The sequence below is a fragment of the Silene latifolia genome, unplaced genomic scaffold (genome assembly GCF_048544455.1).
Source record: "Silene latifolia isolate original U9 population unplaced genomic scaffold, ASM4854445v1 scaffold_73, whole genome shotgun sequence".
NCBI lineage: Eukaryota > Viridiplantae > Streptophyta > Magnoliopsida > Caryophyllales > Caryophyllaceae > Silene > Silene latifolia.
In genome coordinates this window covers 1,106,801-1,121,222 of record NW_027413640.1, presented here as the reverse complement: position 1 = coordinate 1,121,222, position 14,422 = coordinate 1,106,801, and the positions used below count along the sequence as shown (strand labels likewise).

General features: G+C 35.0%; 2 protein-coding genes across 5 annotated transcripts; one reads left to right on the top strand and one right to left on the bottom strand.

Annotated features, from left to right (window-relative positions):
- Positions 1–156: 156 nt before the first annotated feature.
- Positions 157–2,765, top strand: LOC141640164 (7-deoxyloganetin glucosyltransferase-like). The gene is made up of 2 exons (XM_074449048.1): positions 157–804; positions 884–2,765. The coding sequence occupies exons 1-2, from the start codon at positions 303–305 to the stop codon at positions 1,876–1,878; spliced, it is 1,497 nt and encodes a 498-aa protein (XP_074305149.1). The 5' UTR covers positions 157–302; the 3' UTR covers positions 1,879–2,765.
- Positions 2,766–2,798: 33 nt separating this feature from the next.
- Positions 2,799–13,584, bottom strand: LOC141640165 (uncharacterized). Of its 4 annotated transcripts, none has more exons than XM_074449051.1 (11): positions 13,442–13,584; positions 12,726–12,914; positions 12,006–12,107; positions 7,734–7,852; positions 7,065–7,133; positions 5,591–5,706; positions 4,939–4,993; positions 4,683–4,803; positions 3,944–3,991; positions 3,752–3,846; positions 2,799–3,254 (listed from the first exon to the last, which is right to left on the bottom strand). In XM_074449051.1, exons 4-11 carry the CDS (start codon positions 7,833–7,835, stop codon positions 3,153–3,155), a joined length of 708 nt encoding a protein of 235 aa, XP_074305152.1. In that variant the 5' UTR covers positions 7,836–7,852; positions 12,006–12,107; positions 12,726–12,914; positions 13,442–13,584; the 3' UTR covers positions 2,799–3,152. The 4 variants fall into 4 exon arrangements, with proteins under 4 accessions (XP_074305152.1, XP_074305151.1, XP_074305150.1 ...); XM_074449050.1 differs by lacking the exon at positions 12,726–12,914 and having other exon boundaries at positions 2,799–2,945; positions 3,105–3,254; XM_074449049.1 differs by lacking the exon at positions 12,726–12,914.
- Between the last annotated feature and the right edge of the window lie 838 nt (positions 13,585–14,422).

Below are 14,422 nucleotides of genomic sequence, written 5' to 3'. Positions count from 1 at the left end.
TTATGTCATTAGTTAGTTATTCATCTACCTACTGGTTACGACAAAAGCCGAACGTGGTCTCCATTAACCCGCCAATAAGTGGTCCAACAATACGCTTAGCTCACTATATACGTCATTTGTTGAAGTCAAAATATCCTACACATGTAAAGAGCAGCTACCAGTACCACCCAAGTGATGCAAACAAAGAGTATAGGAGTACAAGTTTCCACCTCCCTCTTCCCATTTTAAGGTAACTTCCAATTCCATCTCCTTAAACATTACTTATTTACTTATATTCTAGTGAACTTAAGAAGGTAGCAAGAATGAGAGATCCCAAAACCCCTACACATGTAGTATGCATCCCATACCCAGCACAAGGCCACATTACTCCAATGCTATCACTTGCTAAACTCCTCCATTCTCACTTCCATTTCCACATAACATTCGTCAACACCCACCACAATCATCATCGTCTTCTTCATTCCCGCGGACCCAATGCTCTTGACGGTCTTCCTTCCTTCCGGTTTGCCTCTATCCCCGATGGCCTTCCTCCTTCCGACCCCAATAAGACACAAGATATCCCTTCCCTTAGTGCCTCCACTAATAAGCATTGTTATAAACCCTTCAAGGAGCTTATTCAAAAGATTAATGAGACTTCTTCCAGTGTCAGCTTCATACTGTCGGATTGCTCGATGAGCTTTACTTCACAAGTGTCTACTGATATGGGGATTCCTTTGGTGTTTTTTTGGACTGGAAGTGCTGCTTCTTTCTTGGGTTACGGTCATTATCAACGTTTGATTCATCATGGCCTTGTACCCCTTAAAGGTACGCTTTTTCGTGTTCTAAAATTAAATACAATTGTTACCGACCGAATTAATCAGCACATTGTTTGTGTTATTTGAAGATACTGGCGATCTAACAAATGGATACCTAGAAAGAGTTATAGATGGGATACCAGCCATGGAAGGTATACGTTTAAAAGATCTACCAAGCTTTGTTAGGACGACAAACAAAGACGACACGCTGCTCAATATGTTAATGCACAGAGTCGACAAAGTTTGCAATTCAGGTGCTCCTATAATTTTCCACACATTGGATGCACTCGAGCACGACATTGTGCAGGCTATTTCCGAAATGGCTCACTCGACTGTCTGCTCAGTTGGTCCGCTCCAACTTCTAGAAGCTCCTTTCAACCAAGCAGAGGCAAGTTCTATAGGGTCCAACTTATGGAAAGAAGATTCCGAGTGTCTCGAATGGCTGGATATGAAAGATCCCAAATCGGTTCTGTACGTAAATTTTGGTAGCATTACTGTTATGAATCAGGAAAATATTGTCGAAATGGCTTGGGGACTAGCAGATAGTGGACAAAGCTTTGTTTGGATAATTAGACCTGATCTCTTCATTGGTGAAGATGCTATTTTGCCACAAGAATTTGTTCAAGTTATAGAAGAAAGAGGATTTCTTGCTAGTTGGTGTGACCAGAAAGCTGTTCTGAGTCACCCGTCTATAAGCGGGTTTCTGACACATTGTGGGTGGAACTCAGTACTTGATAGCGTAAGTAATGGAGTGCCAGTGATTTGCTGGCCTTTCTTTGCGGATCAGCCAACCAATTGCTGGCTGTGTTGCCAAAAATGGGGCGTTGGGGTCGAGATTGATGCCGATGTTAAGAGGGATCAAGTGGCGGAGTTAGTGAATGAAGTGATGGGAGGAGATAAGGGTAAAGGTATGAAGGAAAGGGCAATTCAGTTGAAGAAAATGGCAACAGAGGCAACATCGTACCCTTATGGACCCTCGTTTATGAAGTTGGAACAAGTGGTTAGACATGTTCATTCATTCAAAATCAACTTAAGTTTGGACTCAACAAAATGTCCACTTTCTGACAGGGCGTTACATTACTAAAAATAAGAATTCCAAACTTAAAGTGGTTTAAATATTTATTTCTTATTCAATTTTCTTCTAATTTTAAATGTTCAATATACGCTAAATATTTCGACTACTAAAATAGCAAATGTAATAGAGAAAATTATTTGTTGATTGATTTACACAAATAACAAGTTAGGAGGCATTTGGTTAGAGGAAAGGAATGAGAAAAGGTAAGAAAGAATGGTTAGCTTTGGAATGTGGGTGTAGGGTGGGATGAGCAGGTTCGGTGGGTGGTGCTAGCCATTGAAGGTGGAAACGACCGGTAGTAGGTTCGCCGGCGCTGGTGTTGGCCCGTCAGTGATGTGGGCAGTGGGTGGTGATGGTGGGTAGGTTGGGAGTGATAGAATGGATGGGGAAAGGAAATAATGGTAAAGCCTTGCAGGGTGGGGGGGAACGAATGTAAGAGGGATTAGGGGGAAAGGAGAGGAGTAGGAGAATGATTGATGATGACATAAACAACCACTAACAAAGGAAATGAGGGTGTTTCTTTCCCTTTCTGTGTCCCTTCCCCTTTCGTAACACACCCGCCCCAATGACTTTAGACGATGAAAAGCTGAAGTTATTTAAGCGATGGTATTCATGAATCGTGCCTCAACTCATTTCACATTGATTCGAGGTGGTTTGATAGCCGGTGGCTTCAACTTACCTCCCTCATTCGAAAGGATGAGATAGTCTGGCCATACCCTAGAGGATCAACCTAGTTTTCTTACCTAAAAAAACTCATTTCACAGTGAAACAAATAATTGAAAAAAAAAATTGTCCGACAAAATAGTGCTTAGCATATTTCCAACAGCCATTAACACACATCAGAGCATCAGTTACCTTAGTAAGCCGCGAACCAGGTCTCTGTATGTGTGCCACTAACTTACCATCTACAAAGGGTGCTTCTCTACGAATGGTACTAAACCACTAGTTTGGATTACCAGAAAAAATAAGTATATACATATTACAACATCAAACTTGTGCGTTTCCACAACAGCCTAGTGCACTAAAGGCTTCCGTTGGGGGTGGAGTATAAGGGCTCAATGTGGCCAGTCTAACACCTGCGTTGAAAACACAAAAGTTGTCTTCTGATCTATGCCGGGATTATGTTCACACGATAAACAAATTATCAACTTCTCACTCATGAACGCTAGTCAACCTGGCTCAAAATGAGCTAGGGAATTTTCACTGTCAATTGAATCCCAAGAAATTTCTAATACCTTGCTCATTGAATGATGCCCAAATCCAGCCAAGAAGATTCTAAATGCCTATTTATATAAGAGGTTGTAAGCTGGTAGATCTTGTATTCTATGAACATCATCCAGAGACAACTCTCTTTCCAGCTGTGTACGCGTTGCTTGAAGTACCTCCTGGACAAAAGAGCAGCTTACAGAATATCAGAGACGGAGGAATGATTGAACAAAGGGTAGAACTAACATAGGGGTCATTTGGCATGTTAGTTTGGTTGTGCTGTGCTCTAAGACATCTCCAATATGGCCAGGTTTGGATAGGTCAATGCCTATTGATGTTTTTATTGTTGAGTCCATTCATGAGTTAGGTTAATAAGGCCTAAATTCAGTCAACTCGGGTCATGCCTATTGATGTTTTTATTGTTTACTACTCCGTAGGCGAGAACTTAGGTCACCTTTTTTTTTTTTTTTTTTTTTTATTACACAATTGGGCTTGAGTACTTTTTGGATCAAGTCAATTCGGTTTGTGTCTACTTTGAGTTGTTCAGTTCGTGCCTACTTCAGGTTCAGGTCTGTCTAAATCTAATCAATTTATTCATGTCGGTAAGTTTTGCCATTTCTAACAGAGGGCCGGGTTTTTATTAGCAAAAACCAAGTAAGGAGTAGGACTTGAGTACATTGAACTGCATATAAGAAGCATGCATAGCCAGCCACTGAGCATCCATCATCTCAAATGCGATGCAAAATAGAACATCGAACGACTCTTCATCTTCTGCAATCAGTCATACCAAATCAAATTAATGTTGGGAGGAAAGAACAGCGGAACTTAGATTGTTGAACTGAAGTTATGATATTTGGAGGTAACTCACCCCCAAGCATTTTGACAAAATTTACGCCTGGTCTACATTTGGGCTTATCTGCAATCAGTTATACCAAGTCAGTCAGTAACATGTTTTATATTACGTCCAAGTGACAAGAAGTATATTTTCTAGTTTGTATAACGAAAAAAGTTACGTTACTACTCCCTCTGATCCATTGAGTTGTAGTATACATATTCCTTTTTGTGCAGTTTGATTTGATAGTATACATTTCATATATAGCAAGTTTCACACACACACACACACACAAACTCACTCCCATTATTCTTGTAATTAAATCAGATAATATACTGGCAAATGTGCCTATAGTCACTTTTAAATTGATTTTCGAGGGTATATATTGCTTCAATATATTGCCTCAAAGGTAAACACGTAAAGTTCAGGTGCTCATCTTGAATTTCTGCAAAATTCAGGACCCTGTTTTTTAGTTAACCCCTCCAAATTTCTCAATATAAACAAAGACTACTGCCTCACAATAAGATTCGTTTTACAATACTCTTTGTGCAAGATAAAATGAATACTGACCGCAGTTTTCCTGCCATAACGTGCACTAATTGTTACTAAATAAAACGCAATGGCAAAGACACACTGACAAGTCAAGGTGGCCAAATGACTTCCAACGGCATCGCAGAATGTCGAAAGCTCTGTCAAATAAAGCCTACCACACTTGAAAATTCAGTGCCAAAGAAAATCAACACACATAAAAAGAAATCTGCATTCACAAGCAGACCTGAAAATAGGTCCAACATCTGAATGAGCATAAATGTTATATTGATCCCAGCAACAGCAAATGGGTATTCCCACGTTGCTCGATCGCCATCTTCCTTGAACAGTAACCTATGAAAAGAAATCTGCATTCACAAGCAGACACGTACGACATAAAGTGTGTGAAGAAAGAAATCAAAACCATAACCTGAAGCAATCTAATCAATTGTAATCAACAATTGCAGTCAATATAAAACGATGTTGAGGAGCAGAAAGCCTACTGGATATGTTCGTCCAAAAAAGAGCAGTGTTTCCAGTGAAATGAAACCGCATCCCCTGTTGACAATAGTTGCAAGGTCGATAAGGAGTAACATCGTTTACATTATAATTAAGACGAAAATATTTATTCAACTATGGAAACTATTTGGTCTCTTTCTCTAAAAAATAAAAGGGGCTACAATAATAGTCCGACAATATTTTACTTCAATCAAATTATTTACCCCAATGGATAAAACTTCGATTCCGACTGGTCCAGAACATAGTATACGATTGGGTTTGGGATATAATGGACTAAATTAAAAATAGTTCAAAAAAATTTTGCTCTTCTTTTTCATGAAGTAGTGGATGATCATTCGTTTTTCGTTTTTATCTGTTATTGAGAATAACATGTGACGTAACGATAATAACCAAATAAAATTGATTAGCAATTATAAATTCTTTAGTGAAGCAGCTAGATTTAAAGCCAAAAAACCTTCAAATACAGAAAATTAGTACTCCGTAATAAAGATGGAAGTTATCTCTTTCACCTACTTTATCAATCCATCAAACAAATTCCTAAATATGAAAAAGTGCAGCCATCAGTGGGATGACGTGGTCTACGGTTACTACAAATCACAAGTCTTCTAGACTAATTAGGTAGAGAGATAAATGTACCTGAAGTCTGTCGATGGATTCGGACCCTGCCAGCCCATATCTTTCCATTGCTCCGAGATCATACCATTGAGACGAACACTTGGAAATGCAGTATCCCACAATGCTCTCAGAGCTTCCTGCATCAAAAGGAGCAAAGTGGTTGGCATTGGAAGCATCAATTAAGACTGCGGACAACACGCTGGCGTATTTTCAATTCTAGCAACTATTGGGATTTTTGTACCAGAAGACAAGAACGGAAAAGGCATGAAAAATAACAATATACATGATATTCTCTACTTCTATTAGATTGTGTCCCTCACTTGCTCAACCATTAGAATTTTTCACAAAATCGCTGAGTCCCACATTACGAGGCACATCCATGTCAGACCCTTCGACCAAGTCCGGGTAACATAGAATAGAATGTGTGGATCACTAAGAGAAGATTCCCCAAAAATGTATGTGAATAGAGATGTGTCAGAGCTTTCACATTTTCCATGAGTAGTAAAATAGATGTCAGACAATCATGGTATAAAAATGTGGTATCAGTGGTTGTTGATGTAACAATTATAATATACTGGTATCAAGCTGTCATGAATGTAGTGTAACGGGTAACTATTAATGCAACCAGAATTACCATAAGTTTACCAAATACATCAAATTTTCATCATGTCTTTAAGATTTGAAAATCGAGTTCATTTTCATGATTGAAGTCTATCTTTTGTGTTATCACTTCTCTTTAACAAGTCCCTTAAGAGTTATAACCTCTTTTTCCTCAAAAAAGACACAAGTCCCTGATACTTTTGTCGAAAAATAGCCGTTTGTATGGATTTAGTCACGGTAATAATGTACTACTCCCTGCCATCCATTCTAAACTATCCATTGCACTATTCATGGTCTACGAGACGATACTTTGATAACATTTTTTGCCATTTAATACCATGGAATTAATATGAGGAATAAAGCAAACCATGCAAAATTTAAGAGTACAGAACTATACTTTCAGAATCAGGAATCAAAACTAATCAAATAAAGGGATAGTGCTTTCAAAAATGCTCCAAGCACAATTTTTATGAATATTGAAGAAGCAACAGACAAATGCAGGATTGGTCCACATTCAGAAAAGGTTTATGTAGAGGATGCTTTTATTCAAACATTATGGTCTAATTTTCTAACTATTATTTTTTTTACATCAAATTTGGAAAGGACTACGAAACTTATTATGATCCATTGAGCCTAGGTCAGGACTCATGAGAGCGAATAATCAATCAGCCTAAAGGATGGTTTTTCCCAAACCTAATCGGCAATAGAAGAAGTAACTCCATGCCATTCAAGTGATAACTACGTCTTCTTTCATTAATGTGCACTTTCAAAAGTATAACGTAGTGGTTGGATATCTTCCAAGATTTAAACCATATGAAACAGACAACACCATCTAAAAAATACATATAGACCACACATAGAAAGTTACAAACACACTTCAAAAAGAGGACCATACTTGGTGATCCGGCCGATTTTCGTCGAACGGTACTTGCAGTCGATCTTGGAGCCTTTGAAGCCTTAGCTCCTGCCAAAAGCCAAAACAAATTACACAAAGCTACTTTGACTTGAATGGATTTATTACTTTATTATGAAGTTTTTAAGAACAAAATGAAAAATAGCATCAACAACACAGGTTGCCATCGAGCACGTCTTCTGTAAGATTTGAAAAGGCCAAAAATATACAAAATAGTCTTTAGCATACCCCTTTTTCAGGGATATAAATACAGAGTAATATTAATGGTTGTTAAATGATGTTATATTTAATCTTAGTAGCACAAGTGTTTTTGTTGTAACAAAACCAATGAGTTGTTGACATAATTAACAATGCTTCTTATATGTGGTTTAGTTTAATGGGTCAATTGCCAAATGTCTACTACACATCTCCTCCAAAAGATGCAATGTGTGCTCCGAAGAGGAGAAAGATGCAAATAGGTTTCAATAAGATACAAGGAAAACCACATGAATCAACTTGCCATGAGCATGCTGGTCATATTCCGTAAATACCTAGTGTTGATAGTCCTACCACTTTAAAACACCAATAGCACCTTCAAAGTGTATCCAGTATTTATTCATGAATGATTTAAATTAAAAATGAAGACCTCAATATATAAACAGTTCCTTTTACCTGAATGGGACTTAACTGGTAATCAAGAAATCTTTCACTTCCGTGACGCCTAAGACCTGTTCGATGAAGAATTCCGCCAAACCATGTTCGGGATCCAACCATAGCACTAGCTCAAACCACTATACATAGACATCAATAAAAACTTCTGTGTAAGAAGAAATTCATGCATTATACAAGGGTTAAATCTTAGTAACCATTAATCATAAAATTTAATACAAGTATTGTAGACTCTGTTTCCTCCATAGTTAATACATCACATGAGAAACGAAATAAGAATTTCAATAAAGTGCAGTATGTAGCATCTTAAATTCACGACTTGATAGCTTAGTAACCTGGACAGAAATAAGGATGATATATGAGATGGTGATCTTTCAGCTCACAGCTCATAAGACATGTACCCTTCTTCACTTCCCATCCCAAGCTATGTGTCTCATAACAAACACTATGTTTGAAAAGAGAGAAATTGAGAAGGAAATGGGAGCGTTTTGAAATCTGTTGTATGGATAATCCATTGAAAGGGTGAAGAAAGAAAGAAAATGTTGGGATAAGGCGGCATAAGGCAAATCAGACTTGTAAAAACTAAAAATTGATGTTACTTCTAATGTCCAACTAGGCTGAAAATGTTTGAATAAGGCCACATCAAGACATATGGATTCTACTCTTAAATATACTACTCTTTCATCAAGCAGATTGAGTTACCTAAGAAGCAAATCAGACTTATAAAAGCTGAACATTGACGTTACTGTTAATGTCCAAACTATCTTATCTTATATATTTTTTTTTTTTTTTTGACAATAATAAACCATTATATTAAAGGACAAACTAGTACACATAGTTAGCCTGTTGCCAGGCTTACAGACCAGTAAGGATAAATTACAAACAAAGAACGGATTTCCCGGATGGAATTCCGCACACTAATTGGGACTGGCAAAGAGGTTGCCAGAACTGCAGATAGTTTACAACAAGTGACCTGAAAACAAACAGAGCACAGGCCCACCGAATGGGCATATCGCATAGCTTTTAACAGAACTCTAGTCGATGCATCCAAAAATGAACTTGCCCGTAAAATACTTGAGTCGGAGAAATCCAAATCGGAACAGCGGATGCAGCAGGTTAAACAACATGTTCTTTGGACATTATTTCATACTTTCAGAGGTACGCTTTACAAATTTACGATCACTTTATGGATTAGATGCACCCGCTGCTGTTCTGGGTCAATCAACACTTCCACGAAAAGTGTTTTCGATCTCTGTTTCACCATATATATATATATACATACATATATATATATATACATACATATATATATATACATACATATATATATATAAAACTGGGTTGAAGCGCTGTGGATGCGACACGTGTCAACCCAGCATTAAATACAAGTATTAATTACAGCTGAACATTAAATATAAACATAATAAATGCTACATAAATCTTCGCAAAGTACTAATAAATGTATTATAAAATTACATATAACAATTACGGTGATTTAATTTTAGATTTATATAAAAAAATTGATAAAAATTCTAAAATATAAATCATTACCTTTATTGCGAAAAATGCTTTAAATTGAGTATACTTTTCATTATATTTATTTTGATATGTATAGATGATTAAAGTGAGTGTCTTACAATGCGTTACATTTACTTAAAGAAAAACATTTTGAGAAAGTTAGAATACATAAACCATTAAATCCATCAAGAAAAATATATTTAAAGTCATTGTATTTATTAAAAACAAAATTTAAAGATAACTACTAAGAGATAAGTTTTTTATGATGTGATAATGAAAAAATTATATTGGACAAATTAAATACATTTGAGATTTAAGAGGTTTTAAATAATGTGATAAGGAGTGGAGATTTGTACTTGAATGATGGCTTTTTGGACTTTTTCGAGTAGGTTAAGATGATTTTTCAGGTGACTTCATACCTATCGTAGAAAAAAGTTAATATTTTGGTATTGATTACTAATTATTGATTATGTTGATACCGATTATGAAAAAAGGTCCTTATATTGGTTTGTTTATCATTTAACCCTATTTTATATGTAGTTATTTAAAAAAAAAGGTACAAATTTCTTATAAATATGTTGTTTGACACATAGTATATGCAACACAACCAAAACATTCGAATAAGTTGAGCTTTGACCCTATATGTTTAATACATAAATATCACACGTTATACATTAAAAATTGAAAAATGCATCAAATTATATTCACATCGTTTTGAACCAATATTAATTGATTTGGATCATAACGTATTGTGAAATGATCTAACTTAAAAACTTAATGTTAATTGTTGCATTATTCGAATACATTTATTTTAATTAATATGATATTTTATAAGTCACAAAATTATTTATATAATAACGTTTATCATGAATAGAATTATCACTTACTCCCTCCATTATTCATTATATATCGTTTTAGGAAAAAGCACAACTATTAAGAAAATGGATTAAGTGTGATGATGACATTAATTAAGCATTTAAATAGAGCTTTGGAATGAGCAAAATGGTTGAAATTTTACAACTCATAGTGAACTTCTTTATCGTAAACCAATGAAAAAAAAGGTTTGCATGGGATATAATTAAGAACCCATGATTAATTTACAATTCTAATAAGAGAGAGAGTTCATAGGAAATGTAAAACGACATATAAAGAGTAAAATTTTTAATCACCTAAAACGACATATAAAGAATAATAGAGGGAGTATTAGCTATAATTAAAACTGTATGTATTTTATTTTAAAACATTGAAGTTAAACCTAAGAAAATAATAGTTAAGAAAGTTAATTTATTTTTATTTATAAGTAAAGATATTAAAGTTCATATATGAATTATATTATTTTTTTTCAATTATAATAATAAAGTTTTCAAACAGGTCGCGCGGGATACTACCTAGTACTACAGTAACAAACCAAAATTATCATAGAAGATAAATCCTTTCGGTTCTCTCAATAAGACACCCATCATCAGACCCTCTTTAAGCAACGTTACTGAAATAGTATCTAACTACATTATAGATGACTAGTATAGATCCCGCGCGAATGCGCGGTTTTTCGATAGGAATATTAAAGAAAATAACAATTACGGAATATACAACTAATATTTAACTCAATTTGAAATTTAATTGTAAAATTTATTGTTATTAATGTTTTGTATTAATCGGTGGAAAGGGGAAAGTTCAGTGTAATCCAATTATAGACGATATAATATAATGAAAGCCTAATTACAAATATAATATAATAAAAGCCCAATTACAGATATGATATAATGAAAGCCCAATTATAGCCAAATTCATTTAGGCGGGAAAATCTTGAAGATCTCTTATTCTTTTAGTATAAGGGCGATTAGAGGGTATTTAAGTATGAAGAACCAGGGTTACCTACCTAATTCGCTGGCCTAGGGTGCGAATTGCGAATTAATGAATTGCGAATTAATACGCGCGTATTAATTCGCAATTCGTTTTCGAATTAATTCGCACTAATTCACGAATTATATATTAAAATTAGTGAATTCCTAAAGTTCGATTCGTGTATTAAAAACTAAAAATTCAATATGAATTTGCCTATTTTAGGGAGTCTTTTAGTCTTTACCCTTTAAAATTCTAGGCATTTCCTTTGGGAATATTGAGTAAGGACTAATAGTCATAAACAGCTACCCAAATTTTACAATAAGACGGTCTTACGACGGTCTCACACTGTGAGACGATCTATTTTCAAAAGCAAATATATTATAAAATACTAAAACAAAAAAATTAATTGTAAGAAAATATCCTGATTCAGAATGTAATTAAGAACTCTTATAAGCGTATTAGTAATTACGAATTCGCGAATAACTTTTTTTTTTTGTAATACTTTGCGTATTGGATTCCCTATTTTGAGCGAATTGCGAATTCGAATTATGCGTATTATGAATTCGATAACCCTGTGAAGAACTAGGAACAATCTTTGTTACGAGATATTTTCAAAAATTCAAATTCCAGTTTCAAACAATGTTATAAGCACAAAATTACTATCCCTCCCGTGAAAAAAAAAAAAAAAAAAAAAAAAAAAAAAAAAAAGAACTAACATAATAAGTGGAACTAGTTTCTAAGAATAATTGAGGGCTCACTTGGAATGAAGGTAACTATTATCGAAGTATAGAGCATAAAACAGAAAAAAAAAAAAAGAAAAAGAAAAAAAGAAAAAAAAAGAAATAGGAGATTCAAAAGCAGAGAAATCAATGCTTAACAGTGGATTTTACAGCTCTAAGAGACGATACTCACTGTAACATGAGATAGTTGAGATATTAAGCTAAAAGATCGTTGCACCCATTCAAAGTCATCACCATGTTTCTTTTTCTGTCAATAAATCTCATCCCCGACTACCTGCAATTGAAGTACGACAGCTACCATCAGTTTCAGAACCAACACATCACAAACATTATAACTTGTTTTCTTCTTAGAAAACTTTTGAGGGTAAGGACTTTCAGTATAGGTTTTACCACAAGCTAAAGCCTAGAAACAACCACTCCGTATATGACATAATGACCTTTCAGATTGGATCCACCAAATAAAAGACGACGACCTGACAACTTCTTACAACACTAGAAGACGAGACATGAGATCTCAGCAGCACAAAATGTGATATCAGATTGACGGCAAAGCAGTAATATCTCAAACTATAGGAACTCGTCATTTTTCACCAATGCCAAAATCTAAGAACTTGCTCAACGATGGAAGAACCTCCCATTTTTTTAAAATGGACCTACTGATTTGTTCTCGACGAAGAACTAGTTCTTATTATTGCAAACCCATTGCACAAAACAATTGAAGAACTTGGGATGTTTAGTTGTCTTTATTCAAGAACCTAAGAAATAAGAACAATCATTGTTGACGCTCTAAGAGTAGTGCTACGGAGTACAACAATAACATTGGAAAATACTCCATCCATCCCGGTCATTTGTTTACCTATTCCATTTTTAAGTATCTTAGACAATTGTTTACCTTTCTATTTTGGGTATGCTTTTGATGAACAATTTGATCCTCTACACTTAATTTGGTCCATTTGTTATCAAATAATTGGTTCTCTCCTCTTTCCTTGTCTTTGTGGCAAAACCAAAGGTAAGGTAAACAAATGATCGGGACAGAGGGAGTATCAACTAATTAGAGGCAAAATTCATTTTAATCTCCAAGCTGCAATAATAACAATAATCAAAAAGAAAAGGAAAATTAATTTAAATTAAATCAATGGAATAACCAATAATCTAAAACAAGAAAAATGTGAATATAAAAAAGAAAAAGCATAAGCTTGAATCATACATTCATACGAAAACAATGAAAAAGCCAATTTGCAGAGGGGTGGTAACCATTTTAACAACTGAAACGCTAATTTAAAGAACAAAACCGAGGTATGGCTAACTTTGCAAAGGTAAATGGATCGATGTCGCCATAATTACATTTTTCACCTAAAAACATAAATGCTAGAAATCTAATATTTTCCTGAATGATGTCTTCCAATGTATGAAGATATCAAAATAAATCAAAAAAAAGGCGCAACAAAGTCAAAGTAATGCATTTTACAATAAATTTGATCAACATTGCATTATACAGTACAAGTTTCTAACAATTAAATAAATAAAACAAATATGACATTATTAGGACATACCCACAAATTAAAAGTAACCAAAATATTCAAAAAGAGAATCTTGAATTACTTTTACCTGGTAAAAATTAGGAGGTGGGTATGGCGGTGATGGTGGAAAGAGAGGGGTAAAATGGGAATAAAATGGTGATTTTGTGAGGTTTGTATTAACAAAAATGGGCATTTTGAGGAGAAAGGTGAAGGAGAAGGAATTGGGTAAAATGGGAGGGAAAATGTTTGGTTCAGGTTTTGGGTTATTAGTGCCTGTGTAGCATCAAAACGGACACGGACACAGATACGGATACGAACACAACACGGACATGTGATACTGCATCCCATGAAATTTAGGACACGGGACGCGTTATATAAATTTAATAAAATATGAGTATATTTTATAATTATAAACATTCGATTTTATTTTTATAAAAGTATTTGATATTAAATTTAAATAAGTAAAGGTAAAACTTATCCATAATTATAACTCATTTCAATTTTCATCAAAACTCATCTTCTAATCAAGCTATTTCAACCGCTCATTTTCCGTATAAAGAACATCATTCACCCCAAATGATGTCCAAATGTTATGAACACGCGTCGGACACTGCCCAAATACCATGAACACGTGTCGGACACGTGCCCAAATAAATGTTGAAAGTTAGAGACACGGCTTTATAGGCGTCCGACACGTTTTGGCGTGTGTCCGAGGAGTGTCGGTGTCCGACACGGTGTCGGACACCGGACGACTGATTCAGAGAAGTGTCCGTGCTACCTAGATTAGTGCAACGGTTGGTAAATTATCTACGACACTTTTTTTACACTAATGAGAGACCGTCTCTCCAAAAATTTTGTGCTTTTCTTAATGGCATTTTGGGTACAACAACCGGTTTGATGTTACCGCCTCCGTCCCAATTAATAGTTATCTATTGTTTTTTGCACAAAGATTTAAGGAAATAAAGATAGGTGACTTTGAACCCTACAAAGAACACCACTCACACATGGAAGAGGGCTACAAAAATCCGAATTTCGAAATATCGTTGGCGTTTTGTAGCGAATCATCGAC